The sequence below is a fragment of the Myotis lucifugus genome, unplaced genomic scaffold (genome assembly GCF_000147115.1).
Source record: "Myotis lucifugus unplaced genomic scaffold, Myoluc2.0 scaffold_1, whole genome shotgun sequence".
NCBI classification, from domain to species: Eukaryota; Metazoa; Chordata; class Mammalia; order Chiroptera; family Vespertilionidae; genus Myotis; species Myotis lucifugus.
Genome location: NW_005871049.1, coordinates 3050946 through 3066567, shown reverse-complemented (window position 1 = coordinate 3066567; position 15622 = coordinate 3050946). Strand labels below are relative to the sequence as shown.

Here is a 15622-nt window from a genome sequence, read left to right as displayed (position 1 = left end):
ATGCACCTGGGCTGTGGCCTTTGCTGGGGTCACTGCTCTCGATGATTACTGTTGACCTTCGGCCACCTTGCTCCTTACATTTCCAAGGTCTCCACTCTAAATGCTGCCCTGAACACCAACCTCACTGAAAATGGTTGTCTGAGCCCAGCAGCAATGACCAGGGCAGGGGTTGTGAGAGCTGAGTGGAATCAACCCCAGGCCCAGAGTCCCTATCTCTATGACAACACTAGTGCTTCCAGCTGAAGCTGGAAGCTGAGAACTTCCCCAGACAGTGTGCCATCCATCTCTTAATATCAGGAGGATTTTAGTTGACTTCTGTATAAGCAGGCTTCCTCTGCCTTCCGGATTTCCCCTGTGTCCATGCTAGAGTCCTGGGAGCTGATGGGAGCAGGAGATGAGTGATCTGATGTTCTCATCACCACGAGAAGGCTTAGGAAATATGGCAAACCAATAATAATTGATTAAATAAATGTAAATGGCTTAATCATACTTTGGCCATTAAATTGTCAAGACAGCTATTTCCTGATAGATTTTGCCTATGCTATTCAAGAAACATAATGTTTTTCTAAAAGGAGACCCTGGACTGCTAGAAAGATGAACAAGTGGGTCCTACAGCAAGTTAAGCCTGAAACATCGCTGGAGGAAAAAATGACAAAATTGAAGCTGTCCTACTCGGGGCATCTCATGAGAAGGCAGGGTTCTCTGGAAAAGACAATAATGCTGGGAAAATAGAAGGCAGCAGGAAAAGAGGAAGACCAAATATGAGAAGGATTAACTTCATAAAAGAAGCCCTGGGCATGAGTCTACAGGAGCTGAGCAGGGCTGCTGAGAGCAGGACACTGTGACCATCACACACTCACGGGGCCATCAGGAGTTAGAGCCGACTCAACAGCACTTCACTCACATTCAAGATCCAAATGATAGCAGGAGTTTATTCCCTTCTTTCATAGATATAAAACGCCAGAAAATTGTTGTCAGCTCTCACACGGGACCAGGTTGTCACTGGGTAACATAAATAAAAGGTAATTAGGTATCCCAACCCAGATCAGAAGCTGTTTAGTTAATTAACCAAGACAAGACATACATTTACGTTCTGGATAACACCAGGAATCATTTTGCAAAAGGACTCCTTGCCTTACCCCAAATCTGCGTGCAGAAACATCACCGTTGTGTTCTCATCCCTTTCTGGGGTTTCACGAACGACACAGGCCGTGCTGTTAGGACAGTGGCCCTGGCTCCGGAGAGGGGTGGTCTGGTTCTGCAGGCAGTTCCCTCAGTCACATCGATGTGTCATTTAACTTTTTTGTGCTTTGGTCTCCTCATCTGTATGAACAGAGAATCATAGTTCTATTTTTCACATTGTTGCTTTAAATGCGATGATGTCTATAGAGCACTTAGCTCTAGAAGTGTCTGGCCTAATAATTATTAATATTATTACCTCTTTGATTGGTCCAGGTCTTTTCTCAGAAGGAGAGACCCCATCCTCTTTGTCAACAGCAGGAGTGTCTCTCAGGGGCGACTGGTTTCAGGGCAGCCTTGGATCCCAGTGAGCAAAGCTCAGTCTGTGTTCTCCTTGCTTCCCTTTGCTAATCGGCCGCTCTTGCTTCTATGGAGCTGCTACTCATATTGTACATGGAGAATCCATATTAAAAGAATTCAAGTAAAATAAAACAGCACTAAAACTTTAGTGAACACAATTGATGATTGATGGCTCAGATGCCATTTCAGGATTCTGCAATGCCCTGTTCCCGGGTATGGTGTATGATTTTTTATATGTCTATAGTAATTCTATGTCATATCCAACTTTGTTCTAAAACAATGGCATTCAGGGGCCCACAAATCCATCTCTGCAAGGGCCATTGTCTATGAACTGATTAAATCACACTCAACCATACATGTGTAATAATCTTTCAAAAAGTATGTAGCTATGCGATGAATTAAATGCAAATTCATTTAAAAGCTTTCCTGAATTCATAGTTACCCTTGGCATTAGAATTCCTCAAGTAAGCTCTAGCTGGTTTGGCTCAGTGGATAGAGCGTTGGCCTATGAACTGAAGGGTCCCGTGTTTGATTCTGGTCAAGGGCACTTGCCTGGGTTGTGGGCTCAACACCCAGTAAGGGGTGTGCAGGAGGCAGCCAACCAATGATTCTCTCTCATCATTGATGTTTCTATCTCTCTCTCTCCCTCTCCCTTCCTCTCTGAAATCAATATATATATATATTTCCTCAAGTAAGAGGAATGCTAAACTGATTTCTACCATTTACTATTATGGAAGGTGAAACATTTTTTATATTAAACAGGAGTTCATGCTATAAAACAAGATTCTCAGACACAATAACATAAAAATGTAAAATCTCTGTATGATATAAGACGCCCCAGAGAAAATAATTTTAATGTGTTTAACATATCGTTAATAGAATACGAGCCCTTACAAGTAAATTGGAAACAACCCAATAGATGGTCAAAGATAACTCTGTTGGTAGGAGCACAGACTGGTAGGAATGCTGGAAGGCAGTTGGGCAGCTTCTATCAAATGTTCAAAAGGATATGATCTTCCAGTTAGGAAATGAAGTAGGGGCTGTGTATCTAAAAGGAATATATTTCCCGTGTGCTTAAAGTATAGATGTGTGGGATGCTCACTGCAGCAGTGTTTGTAGGAGATAAGAAGTGGAAAGAGACTAAATGTCAGTCAGTAGGACAGCCTTACACTGGCATATTAATCCAGCTATTTAAATGCAACAGCCCCATGTCTGACTACTGTATGAACGGCTGTCCCTGACATATTGTTGAGTGAAAAAGGAAAGAATATGTACAGTAAGATTAATTTTTATGTAAAAAAACCCACAGTTTTCTATGTCTATTATCTCTAATATGGCTTTTTGTATACATCTTTATCTCCTTATATAATTCTATTTCCTTTCATCTCTATCTACATATATTCCTCTATATCAGCGCTTCTCAACCTGTAGGTCTTGACCCCTTTGGCGGTCGAACAACCCTTTCACAGGGGTCACCTAAGACCATCCTGCATATCAGATATTTACATTACGATTCATAACAGTAGCAACATTACAGTTATGAAGTAGCAACAAAAATAATTTTATGGTTGGGTCACAACATGAGGAACTGTATTTAAAGGGCCAGAAGGTTGAGAACCACTGCTCTATATGGTCCTATGTACATAGGAAGAAAGTCTAGAATAACACAAAGTAAACTCTCAGGAGTGTCCCCAGGGAGTGAAAATTAGGGAGGAAAAGAGAGTACTTTTTATTTTTATTTTATACAATGATATGTTCTTTGAATTCCTTGTTTTATGACACATAACTTTTATAAATATAAAAATGAAAAGTAGTAATTTTACAAAAATGATCCTCATTCCTGGAAACAGAAGGAAATGTCCAGAATGAGGGGCACATCCGGCTGACAGACTCCCTGCGATCGCGCTGCTGCCCTGGGAGAATGCGGGGGCTGCTACTGACAAGGAACTCAGCAGACTCCTCAGGAAGGGGACACAGCAAAGGCCAGCACTGCACTTATTTTTATGACCGAGGGTTGGGGGCTGCAGGGCCAAGATTGAAGATGTTTACAGCCACCCATCGCCCAGGTGCGGGCCTGTCCAGAGGGAATAGGATTTCTTTGGTGGTTAATCCTGGACAGGAGGCTGGGGGAGGCAAATGGAACCCGTCCCTTCTCGGGGAAAGGGGTCAGGGGGAACCTGGTGGAACACTATGGAGCTTCCCGTTCTTTTCCTCCATCCCCTGTGCCTGCTGGTCATGGAATAAAGGACATCTAATCTCTAGCCTCACTGGTGAGTGTCACAGTTGCCTAGAGACAAGCCACCTGTCTGAATGCCTTTGGTACACAGGAGGGTACATATTATAATAACTTAATATCACTCTAGGGCAGTGGTTCTCAACCTTCCTAATGCCACGGCCCTTTAATACAGTTCCTCATGTTGAGGTGACCCCCAACCATAAGATTATTTTCATTGCTACTTCATAACTGTAATTTTGCTACTGTTATGAATCGTAATGTAAATATCTGATATGCAGGATGTATTTTCATTGTTACAAATTGAACATAATTAAAGCATAGTGATTAATCACAAAACCAATATGTAATTATATATGTGTTTTCCGATGGTCTTAGGCAACCCCTGTGAAAGGGTCATTCGACCCCCAAAGGTGTCACGACCCACAGGTTGAGAACCGCTGCTCTAGACACTGGAGGCCTCTCTTCCCAGAGTTTGCCATGCAGAGCACCTATTTCTACCCATGAGGGCCAAAGCGAGTGAGAACAGAAATGAAGTATATGACACGCAGGGGTCCCAGGAAGAGCCGTGAAGTCAGGGAAAGGGAGTTTGGCACAGTTAGTATCCAGCACAGTTTCAGACATGGCCCAGCTCTCCCCATGCAAATCTGCGAAGTAGCAGCATTCATGTTCAGACGTCAGCTCCTCTCCCTGCTCTCCAGGCTGCCCTCCAGTCCCCTGGCCCATTCCTGCTGGTCTGTAGCACAGTCCATTAGAGAAAGTGCTTGAAATATGTCCATGAAACAGGTGACTAAAGTGTTCTGCTTTCGTGGTGATGACCTGCGTTCTAATCCGGAAAAGAATGCAGACAGCAGACCCACCACCTCGCTCCAAGATACCCAAGTAACACAGAGGCCGAGCAGGAGCAGTGTGCTTCCATCAGACAGCTGCCCCTCGGGGGCCCTTGTAACGGCCTGGGCTGCTGGCTCTGCACAGAGGTGCACATGCTGAGGAAGCACAGAGCACAGGGGTTGGAAATATCTGAGCTCGGGTGGCCCGTGTGTAAAAATAGGAAAGAAATTGTTTTTTATTCCCTCTCCCTTCCCCCATCCTTAAGAATAAATCCTTTATCCTAGCCTTGCTCTTTACCTGGATATAGCGGGTCGCTGTTCGGGCGTAAGTGTGACCACTTCCAGACAAAAGTCAGTGGCTTTTGCTCTCATGAGACATACTTTTCTAACAATCACTGCACTGCACAAAATTGCACCATAACGGCCACAGAGCTTATGGGGGAAATGGGACGGAGGCCCCTCACTCAAACACACATAAAAAGGATGATGTGTGTGTGTGGGGGGAGATGATAGGAATAAAAAAAAAGACAGCTATTTTATACAGCAAATGATTAAGCAACACATAAGTACTACAATAAATATGGCCCTTTATCTAGAACAAGACCTGAAGTTGGTTCAGGAAACTGAGTGTTGGAAGGGTTGCAGCTTGTGAGCTACTGGGAAATGGCACATGAGGGTCCTTGGGGGAAGCATGTGCTACCAGATGTGGACGGCTGTGGCTCGTCGCACACGCGGTGACAGGGGAGGCCGGTGGGTGTTTGAGGCATGTGGGTGTTTTGTGCACCCTCATGCTGGGTCAGCCGGATGCGGGTTCTGCATTTACCTCGAGTTTCTTGCAAGAGAAACTATGCAGAAGCAAACCCAAAATTCTTGTACCCAAACTTTTCCCTGGTCATGATCATGTTGAAATAAATTCTCATCTTCAATACAAGCATTATGGCAGAACTGACTGAAACTAGATAATTAAAATTGTCCTGATTTAAAAAGTAAAAAACAAATAAGACCCCAATGTGATGATGCTGTGAATGTAATAATAAGGTTAATATTACTAAGTGGAGAACATACAACTCAGATAAACCTGAGCCCCCTTCTTTCCACTCGAAGATCCATCTCAACACAGTGATAAATTCAAGCAAAATGCAAGTTGGGCTCCATCCTTTTGAAGCATTCCACCAGTCCTGAGCGAAGCCTGCTGAGCTCTAAGGAGACATCCTCCTTATCCCCCCTGCTCTCTCCCACCCTTTTTCCAAGAGTAAAAAGTTCATACCTAAGGGTACTACGTTCCTATTGCCTGTAACAAATTACCACAAAACCGGTGATTTAAAACAACACAGATTTACTCGTTGATAGTTCTGGAGGCCAGAAGTCCAAGCGAGGCTTTCTGGGGCTCACAGCCAGGTGTTGGCAAGGCTGACTCCCGGTGCAGGGACTCTTCTGCGGGAGAGCTCATTTCCCCAGCTTCCCGGCTGCCGTGTTCCCTGCCTTCCAGCCGCGTCACTGTGCCCTCTGCTGTCGTCATACCTCTTCAGATGCTGATCTTCCTGCATTCCTCTTCTGATCACACTGGGCCACCTGGACAAGCCAGGGTACTCTCCCATCGCAGGATCTGCAATTTAATCACACCTGTGACCATGAAGGTATCAAGAGTCAGAGGTCCAGGAATTAGGACATGGACGCCTTTAAGTGCCACTGTTCAGGCCATTACACCGGTGATGATAATCCAGGTGCTCAACAACTGACAGGCCACTTAAGGCAGCGTGTCTGATTCTTGGAAAAGTCTGGGATTGTGTAGGATCATGGCAATCCCAACATGCTGGGAAGTGAGAGGGTCGACTGGGTGTCTCGGGCAGTGCTGAGGCACTGCAGAGTGGGGAGGAGTATCTCTCTAGGCAGTGGAAACCTTTTCCAAGCAGTACAGCCGCACCCGTGTGCTCCGCCTGAATACCAACCTGTCCTGGCCTGTCTATCTAGGCTTCTGTCAATTATCCTCTAACCCTCATCCCTGACCAGCACGCAGATCTCCTGGGACCTGATCACGGGCTGTACTTTAGTCCTTGAACTTGGAATGTCCATTTAGGCCTCACCACCACCCTATGATTAGAGTCTACACTTATCTTCTTTTTGCAAGAATATACCCAGGGTCATATGTGCTATTAACTGTCAGGGTCGGGGCTTGAACTCTAGCACTTTGACTTAGAAGGTGAGCTCCTAACCGCTGTGGTTAGGTCTTCAAGACGACACACATCTCTTTGCCAGATAAGGGAAGCATGTGCAGAGACGATGAAGGCAGCGTGGAGGTGCCCAGCGGTAACCCCTGGTCCCTACGCATTTCAGAGGTTTACACAGAACCCTCCCCTATAGAATGTAATGGTTACGGGCAGGCCTTCTTGTTCATACAGTACGAAGTCTTATCTACTCTGCATGACCAAACCCAAACACTCCTGAACAGCCTGTGATAAAAGTAAACCAAGTCCAAACTCCAATTTATCTCAGCTGCATAGCATTCTAGAACAAAGTATGGCTGTGAACATAAAATGAGATAGAGGAATAAATAAAGTCTGGAGTCAACAGTTTTGTTCGTAAGACCTAACTGACTGGCACTGCTTTTGGTTATAATATTCTATTTAACCTCCTCGAGTGCAGAGAGTAGCAGGGACAGGAGCAGCAGCGAGAGGAGCCTGACCAAACCACTCCTGGACTTTGAGTCTTTTATTCACCTCTAGCTGGTTATAGTTCGAAGTGTACTGTTCATACCAGAGGAAATAATATCTAACAGAAAAAATTAGCACCACACAAAGAGAAAAAAGAATCATTTGGGGGTATTTTTAAATTTTGCTCTTTGCAAAAACAAATCTTGGTTGGGACAGGAGTACTAGCACTTTCATTCATTGAATTGAAGAATTATACAGAATAGATGAACATGAGACTATTTTAAAAAATAAAATTAGAGTGAAATTTTGATTGAATTTCTGTACAGTCCCTTAAAATCATTTATTCCACGTATAAATCAGATTAAGTAAAATCCTAGAAGCTGAGATGAATGTTATTTGAAGATGCTTTGGGGAAGAGTTGGAAGCAAATTCTACTTTAAACCCTTTAGCCTGATAAAAAACCTGAAGTATTCTTGCTAATTTGGAAAATACCCCTGATATTTAAAATTTCCTAAAGGTAGCTCTCCTCCTACCTTTATGATGGAATGCTGTGTGATTTCAGTCAAGAGGCATAATTATTACCCTAAGAAAAAGTCCTGCTTTCCACGGGCAGCCACCTTAGTCATTACTGAAGTGCCTTATGACTGTCAGAGAGACCAGGTAAGAGGCCAGGGGAGGCAGAGAGAGAGATCAAAGTGTTTTTGTTTATTCCTTTGATGTTTGGTAGCACTGACTGTTTACCATGCACACTTTTCGACTCATGCTGAAAGTTGGAATTCACCCATCTCTCTTTTCCTGTCTGAGGTGCAGATGGAGCACACTCGTGGAGTCCGTCCATCCCTGCCCCCACGTGTACGCACATGCACACGCACACCTAGCCAGTGGAAAAGAAAAAGGGTTACTCACATTCATCCACTTTACAAAGATTTCCAGGTTGCGATGGGAGGGCGTTAGCTCTCCCTGAAGGATGAATAAATACGCAGCTCCACTGACAACCTGTTCACAGTCAAACGGAGGTGAAAACTGAGACCTAGGTCTTGCCCTCTTGGCGCTTCTGAGACCCAGTCCTGGCAACATGCAGTGGGTAGTCTTCTGCCTGATGGTCATCTTCTCAGGGGTGGTGGCCCGTAGATCCAGCCTCCAAGGGCAAGATCGCCTCTTGATCAGACTGCGTCAACTTATTGATATTGTGGATCAGCTGAAAAATTATGTGAATGACTTGGTAAGGCTGCACTTGTCACAACAAAATTTAAATCATATTCTTCAGTTACTATAAAAGAAGCTTTTTGACTTATCAAAATAACTCAGAACTCATTTTCTTTTGCTCTAGGACCCTGAATTTCTGCCAGCTCCAGAAGATGTAAAGGTAAGACCAGTTGAATTTGTGAAGTTATGTTTGATAGAAGTTTTTAAATCCAATTAAGAAAGGCACTAGCATGATTGTTTAGGAATATAGTTAATTTCAATGAATTTGAAGGTTTAATAATTGATAAAATAGTGTTTTCTATTTTCATTAATTTACCAACAAGCCAACCAATAAAATGCTATATATCTTATAAAATATATTTTTTCTCCAAATATCTCTAAGAGCACATCTAAGTAGTACTGGTGAGACAGAATAAATCTATGAAAATAAATATATGCTATGATCAGTTTCTGAATAATGACTCACTAATTACACTGTAAGAGCCCTTGTGCATGAAAGTTCTTGAGCCCTTTTATAAACCTGTCTAAGAAATACAGATAGACACCATAAGAAGCAGAATTCACCTCTTAATAACAAGAAAGAAAGAAAGAAAGAAAGAAAGAAAGAAAGAAAGAAAGAAAGAAAGAAAGAAAGAAAGAAGAAAAGAAAAGAAAAGAAAGAAAGAAAGAAAGAAAGAAAGAAGAAAAGAAAAGAAAAGAAAAGGAAAGGAAAGAAAAGAAAAGAAAAGAAAAGAAAAGAAAAGAAAAGAAAAAGGAAGGAAGGAAAGAAGGAAGAGAGAAAGGAAGGAATGGAGTGTAGAAAGACAGGCCGTCCTGTAGAATAGACTTCCCATATACCTGGCCTTGAAGGGTCTCTCCTTTGGCCTTCAGTGACCATATACCTGGCCTTGAAGGGTCTCTCCTTTGGCCTTCAGTGAGGTCTTTTGAAAGGACCATTTTCAGCAATTCATCCCATTCTCTTAAGCCATTTAGATCCATTAGGTCCGGGGAAGAAGAGGCCTATTGTTCAAGTGCACCACGTCCTCACTGGTCCTTGCTCAGTCTTGAGGTTTGATACTCTGAGGATATAAATGCAATTGGGGAGATGTTTTAATTGTCACGGACCTTTAACTGCATAAATTAGAATAACTGTAAAAGTGTTACCAGTAATTAGGACACTACAGAGGGAGAGACTTACGAAGATACATTGCAAAGAAAACAATTATGGTAAATGACTCTGTGTAAAAGTTTAGAAAGTGAATGAGTCACAACTATTGCTTTTCTCTAAAATTCACTCTCTAGCTCTGAACGTAACCACTCTCATTCACTAGGCCCTTTTCTAATAAGCAGCATCTAAAATGAAAGTAGCACATTCAGTTTATTGGAAAGACTTTTCCAATAAGTAAGAACATGTCTTAATCAATGTCTTAATTATAAAAACATAGAACATTTTTCAGCATCTCACACCCTTTGTTGAACTGCTGTAGTTATGATTCTTTCTGGAATTTTTGTGCTACAGTCTATAACTTGCAAAATAATAAATAAGAAAGATATCGTACTTTATGGCTTGAGTTGACCTAGTGGGTACTTTCTTCATAAACTTTGTTAAAGAGAAGTGCTTTTTCTCTTACATCATAAAGCGAGGGTTTGGTCTTGGTGACCCTGTATGCATCTGGTGATCTGATCAAGCAGCCTTGGCTGTGATTCCAGTGAGGGATGGTATAACAGATCGGTAAGCTATGCTGGCAGCACTCAGGAAGGAAGAGGAGAGTGCAAGGCACTGTAGTGCTACATCAAGTTTTTCAGAGCTAGCCTCAAAGCAGGCTCTATAAGAGACTTACAAAGATTAAAAAGTTCAATGAAAAGAAATCCATCTATATTTTCCAGATCAATATTGCTATGTACTCATTATCTAAGATCTCTAATTGGTCTGGCCAGGCATCTTCCTTTTTCTTTCTAATCCTACTGGTGGTTCTGAACTGGTGATAACCTCCCCCTTCCCCGCAGAACATCTGTCAATGTCTGGAGAAATGTTTGGCTTTCACAGTTGTGTGTGTGTGAGGGGGGGTTCTATTGGCATCAAGTAGATAGAGGCCAGGATGCTGCTAAATATTCTAGAGTGCACGGCCCTGGCAACAAAGAATTATGCAGCCCAGGGTGCCAGTACTGCCGCTGAGAAACCCTGACTTAAACCTAGTTTGTGTATGGGACAAAGGTTATTTTGTCCAATTAGTAAAACTTCCCAGTGTGAATGGTCAGGGCTTTCTTTAAAAAAAAAAGTAAGTAGGTTAAAAATAAGCTGTCAGAGGGCAAATATTTTCAAATATTCAACTGTAAAAGGACAAAGCCTTGCACACCTCCTGGCAAAAGCAGCATTTGCTGGACTGCTCTGGGCTGAGGACAGGAGTGGTTCGTGACTCTGGTGTCTGACCCACTGTTCCCTCTGTTCTGCAAAACGCATGTAGGACAACTGAGCCCACGTGTTTTCATGTGTTAAAGAATGAGGGGAGCCACACTTAGCTGCATCCATGCACAGCATGGGACATCCAAGCACCTGCTCCCAGGTGGTGGTGCCACACATGAACGTCAGGTCATCCGGGAAACCCCTCAAGTGAGCAGCAGGGCTCCTGGGCTACCTGGACAAGATTCCTCTCTTCATACCCCTTCTTAGCAGTGAGCACACCCTTATTGCAGCTCTTCCACCTCTTTTCCTCCAAGGCTGCCTTGGATGTGCATCTGGAGTCAAATCCAGCAGTTCCCGGTCCTGGCCACGATCGCCAAGGACAGCTCTGCTGCTACTTGCAGCAAGCACAGAGCCAAACCCTGTAGTCTGTCGCTACAGGAAGGGCAGGAAGGGGAGCCCGGCCCCATCGGCAAGAGCAGCTGTCCAGGCTGTCAAAGCCGCCATCACTGGTCCAGACCACTCCTGGCAATGGTGACTCAGGGGGGCTTGTTTGGTGGGGCCCTTCTACTTCTTCGGAATCTGATCTCCTTTCAACACACATGTAAATGTTAACTCAGCAAAATGGGCCTCTGTGAGAAATGCTGGTTTCTCAGATCAGCACAGATGAAGCAGTTAGCGTTTTCAGTTTCAGCTGGAAAATTTACCTCTTTAAATATGAATATTATTTTTTCCAGTAAGTTAAGCCGGTTGTGGTCAAAAAGAAGAAAAAAGAAAAAACTTCAACAAACAAGAGAATGTGGTTTTCAAGGAAAAAAAAGTGCTATAATTAACATTTATAAATAGTTTCTATTAAATAAGCATTTTGGCAAACATGGGAAGGACACTACCTTGCCCTCATGAGAGGCAAGCAGCTCTGATAGAAGGAAACCAGATAAGCCAGTTCTCAGATTGTGGCTCTGTATGCAAAGCGAGCCGGTGGGGTTGTGTCTTCAGTGCATGTTATTAATCAACACATCCATACCGGTGCGCAGAGGGGTTAGAAAATGCAAAGCAGGCCAGCCGCTATTTTCAGCTGACTGTCCATTGAGACTCAGGTGTGCTGTAGGGACCCAGAGGCTGGGGTTTCTGGTTGTATGGCAGTGCCTCCACACCCATGGGCGAAGTGAAGACAGGGCAGCTTGGGGGAGGAGGGTGGCATCATATGTACACAGTGGCTGAAAGAGAGAAGAAACTTGGATACAAGTTCTTAGATCAGCATTAAAATGTTTTTGACAGGTCAGTATAAACTTTGTTCTTCCAATAGGCTTCACTGTCAGTGCGATTTCTACGACTTTCACTTATTCATTGGTAACTAGTTGTTTGGCTAAATCAAGAGACACATTTCAGTCTTCATTCTGTCCACCACTTCTTTGTTCTCTGAGACTTTGACTTATTCTCTTACTGCCTGAGAAACCCTCTTCCCTCCCATTGGCTGGGCAATTCAGGCAGAAGCCTTCCCTACCTGACGTGGGAGTGTGAACAGCGATTTAGAAAAGCCAAGCGTGGTCTATGGCAAGAGTACTGAATCTTAGATGAGAACGATGCCACCAGGAGTAGGTGCCCACGTCCTTTCCCCAAAGGAGGGGCTTTAACCCCTTCACTTCATTTGTTGACTCCATGAGTATTTCCTGGGCACTCACTAGCAACAAGGCTCTATGCCAGGTGTTGGGCAACATTGGATGCTGCTATTAGACGTTCTATGTAAATCAGAGCCAAACAGAATACAAATGAAAAGATTCTTAATCAGACCACAGCATAACTCACACCACACTGCCACAGGTCAGTGTGACTTTTAGAAAATTCCCTCACAAAACAGAAGCTCCTGCCCACCACTCAGACCTCAGGCGTTGGGAAGAACTGGGGAAAGTGGGCTCCCTCCGGCTCCTCAGCCCCAGGTGAAGTGGGACGTGAAGTGGTTCCTCACTTGCCTCTGAAATGGATGTGACCCAGATACTGTCTTACAAGTAAAAAGGGGGATTGGGAAGGACATGCTTACTCTCTGAATAACTTTCGCTAACATATCCACAAATTGTTTCCTTTCAGAGACACTGTGAGAGATCGGCTTTTTCATGTTTTCAGAAGGTCCAACTAAAGTCAGCAAATACAGGAGACAACAAGATCAACGTATTAACTAAACAGCTGATGAGGAAACTGCCTCCCACAAATGAAGGGAGAAAACAGAAACAGAGACTAGTAAGACTGACCTTTGTTTTCCATTTTATCTGTCCCTATGACTTGTAACACACACACACACACACACACACACACACACACACACACCACTCACTCACTCCTTAGCCAGAGCCTCAGTGTCTTTCTGCAACTTGCACTTTATATACAGTGTTTTTTTAAGACATGAAGTCATCCCCTCATAAGTTCACAGGCTTGAAAGTGCCCAGAAACCCAACTGGAACTTGCTGACAGTCCCCGGCCCCTGGAGTACAAAATACAACTTCCCATGGTGAGGGAGTCATTGGGCAGAGAATCCGATTGTGGCCACATGTAACTTGTATTCTAACTGACAGGAGCTACATCCTAGCTTTCCTATATGGAAAATGACAGCCTGCCAGAGATCAGGATAAATCTCAAACTTGGCCTTCCTCTCTTAAAGAATATTACTGTCCTGTGCAATCACAGAGTCCATACTCTTTTCAACAGGTGAACCCCATTATGGGGCTGGAGATTTCCAACAGTCCCCAGTTTGAGGGGCCCTGAGACCCTCGTGTATGGCCCTTCTTTTGCCAACTCATGAGCAATGCTGATCCTCTCATGAGTGATGTAAGCATTAACCAAATTCAGTAGGTAAACACCTAAGATAAATTACTCCCCCAATTTTTTTTTTACCAGTTCTCTCTCCTTCAAGGAATTTCACATGTGATTCAAATGAAATCTTAGTTACATTGTCAAAATATTTTTATTTATTGCGGTTGCTTGGCTAGATCGCAATGTGAAAAGTATCCCTCTCAAAGTTTCCTCAGAAAGAAAGGAGCTGAGCATGTCCTTGAAATCCAGTATCAAAGATGCATGAAATGGTAGTGCTGGCACTGAGCTGAGAAGTATCCAGTTAAGCACCTTCATTTGATAGATGGGAAAGGGACAACAAAGAGGCTAAGTGGTGTTTCCCCTACAAACAGCAAGAGCCAGAACAAGAACCAGAACTTATATTTCCTCTTGTCAGTCCAGTGTTCTCACTACAGTATCAGGCAGGCATTATAGGTGCTAAATACCAGGCACTGGCATGGTGTGTGGGCTCTCAGTGTACTTTACCCAAATAAGGGTAAAGTACATAAACCAAGAAATATTTTCAAAAAAGAAATATGTGAATAATACCCATATGAAAAATTCTTCACTTCCCTGTAATCAAATAAGTGGGAATTAAAGCAAGGAAAATCTATTTTTTATCAATAAAAACTTTTAACTCGATAATGGTAAAAATTCTCTATGTGAATAGAAATAAAACTTTTTACAATGTACATTAAAAGCCTTAAAATTTTTCATCCCTTTAATTTAGTAATTCTACTTCTAGAAATTTAACAAATAAAATATATAAAGATGTATATGAAAAACTATTCAGAGATGTTCTTTGAAGCACTTTATAAAATAGCAAAATGTTAGAAGCAATCTATGTGTTTCAAAATAGTAACAGTTCAATCCTATGTTGGAATACAAAGCTACCATTGTGTACTATATTTGAACATTAAAGAATATTTTTTAATATATTTTTATTGATTTCAGAGAGGAAGGGAGAGAGAGATAGAAACATCAATGATGAGAGAGAATCACCGATTGGCTGCCTCATGCACACCCCCTACTGGAGATCAAGCCTGCAATCCAGACATGTGTCCTTGACCGGAATCAAACCTGGGACCCTTAAGTCCGCAGGTCAAAGCTCTATGCACTGAGCCAAACCAGCTAGGGCAACACTGAAGAATATTTAACACAGAAGAAATGCTCATGTTATCTTAAATATATAAAAAGCAAATTACCAATCAGTGTATAGAAATGCAAAGAAAAAAAATCACCGGAAGGGTATGTACCAAAACATGGCTGTGGTTATCTCTGAGGGTGGGATTACAGTAAGTGATTTTCCCCATTATTATTTTCTGAACAATTTTATGCATTTCCCAATGTTTCAGTGAACATGATTTATGTCTCTAATTGGAAAAAACAAATTTTAAATGAATGTTTTATTCAATGGGAAGTTTTAAAGAAGAATGTTACTTTTTCATTGATTTCTAGGTGTGCCCTTCATGTGATTCTTACGAGAAAAAACCACCCAAAGAATTCCTAGAAAGACTGAAATCACTCATCCAAAAGGTACCACTTAAGTTATGTTAGATTTCCTACCTCAATTGTATCCGGATGGCATCCTGTGCGGGGTTACTCATGGTGTGCTGTCTCCACAGATGATCCATCAGCACCTCTCCTAGAGCATGTGGAGTGGAAGGTTCCTGGAGCCTCGCTGCAGCTGACACTATGTGATGTACTCTAACACAGCAGGGACACTCACTTCTGGGTATTCCCAACAGGAATACAATATATTAGTGAAGAGGGTAAACTCTGTTCAAAGTCCGGATTATTTCCCCCATGTTGCTATGCAATACTTCAGTTTAATCCACCTGGTCTGTGTTTACCCAACTTGAAAAAACTATCTATTGATTTCCTACGTTATGGATTTTGATGACTTCTAAAATTTTTACTTACCTGCCCAACTATCACATTTCTTGGTTGGGGAGAAGCT

The 15622-nt window shown here is 42.8% G+C and overlaps 1 protein-coding gene across 1 annotated transcript; it reads left to right on the top strand.

The window, feature by feature from the left end:
• Positions 1-6869: 6869 nt before the first annotated feature.
• Positions 6870-15311, top strand: IL21 (interleukin 21). The gene is made up of 6 exons (XM_014457221.1): positions 6870-6909; positions 8288-8475; positions 8584-8619; positions 12925-13074; positions 15121-15198; positions 15288-15311. Exons 1-6 carry the CDS (start codon positions 6870-6872, stop codon positions 15309-15311), a joined length of 516 nt encoding a protein of 171 aa, XP_014312707.1.
• The last annotated feature ends 311 nt before the right edge of the window (positions 15312-15622 follow it).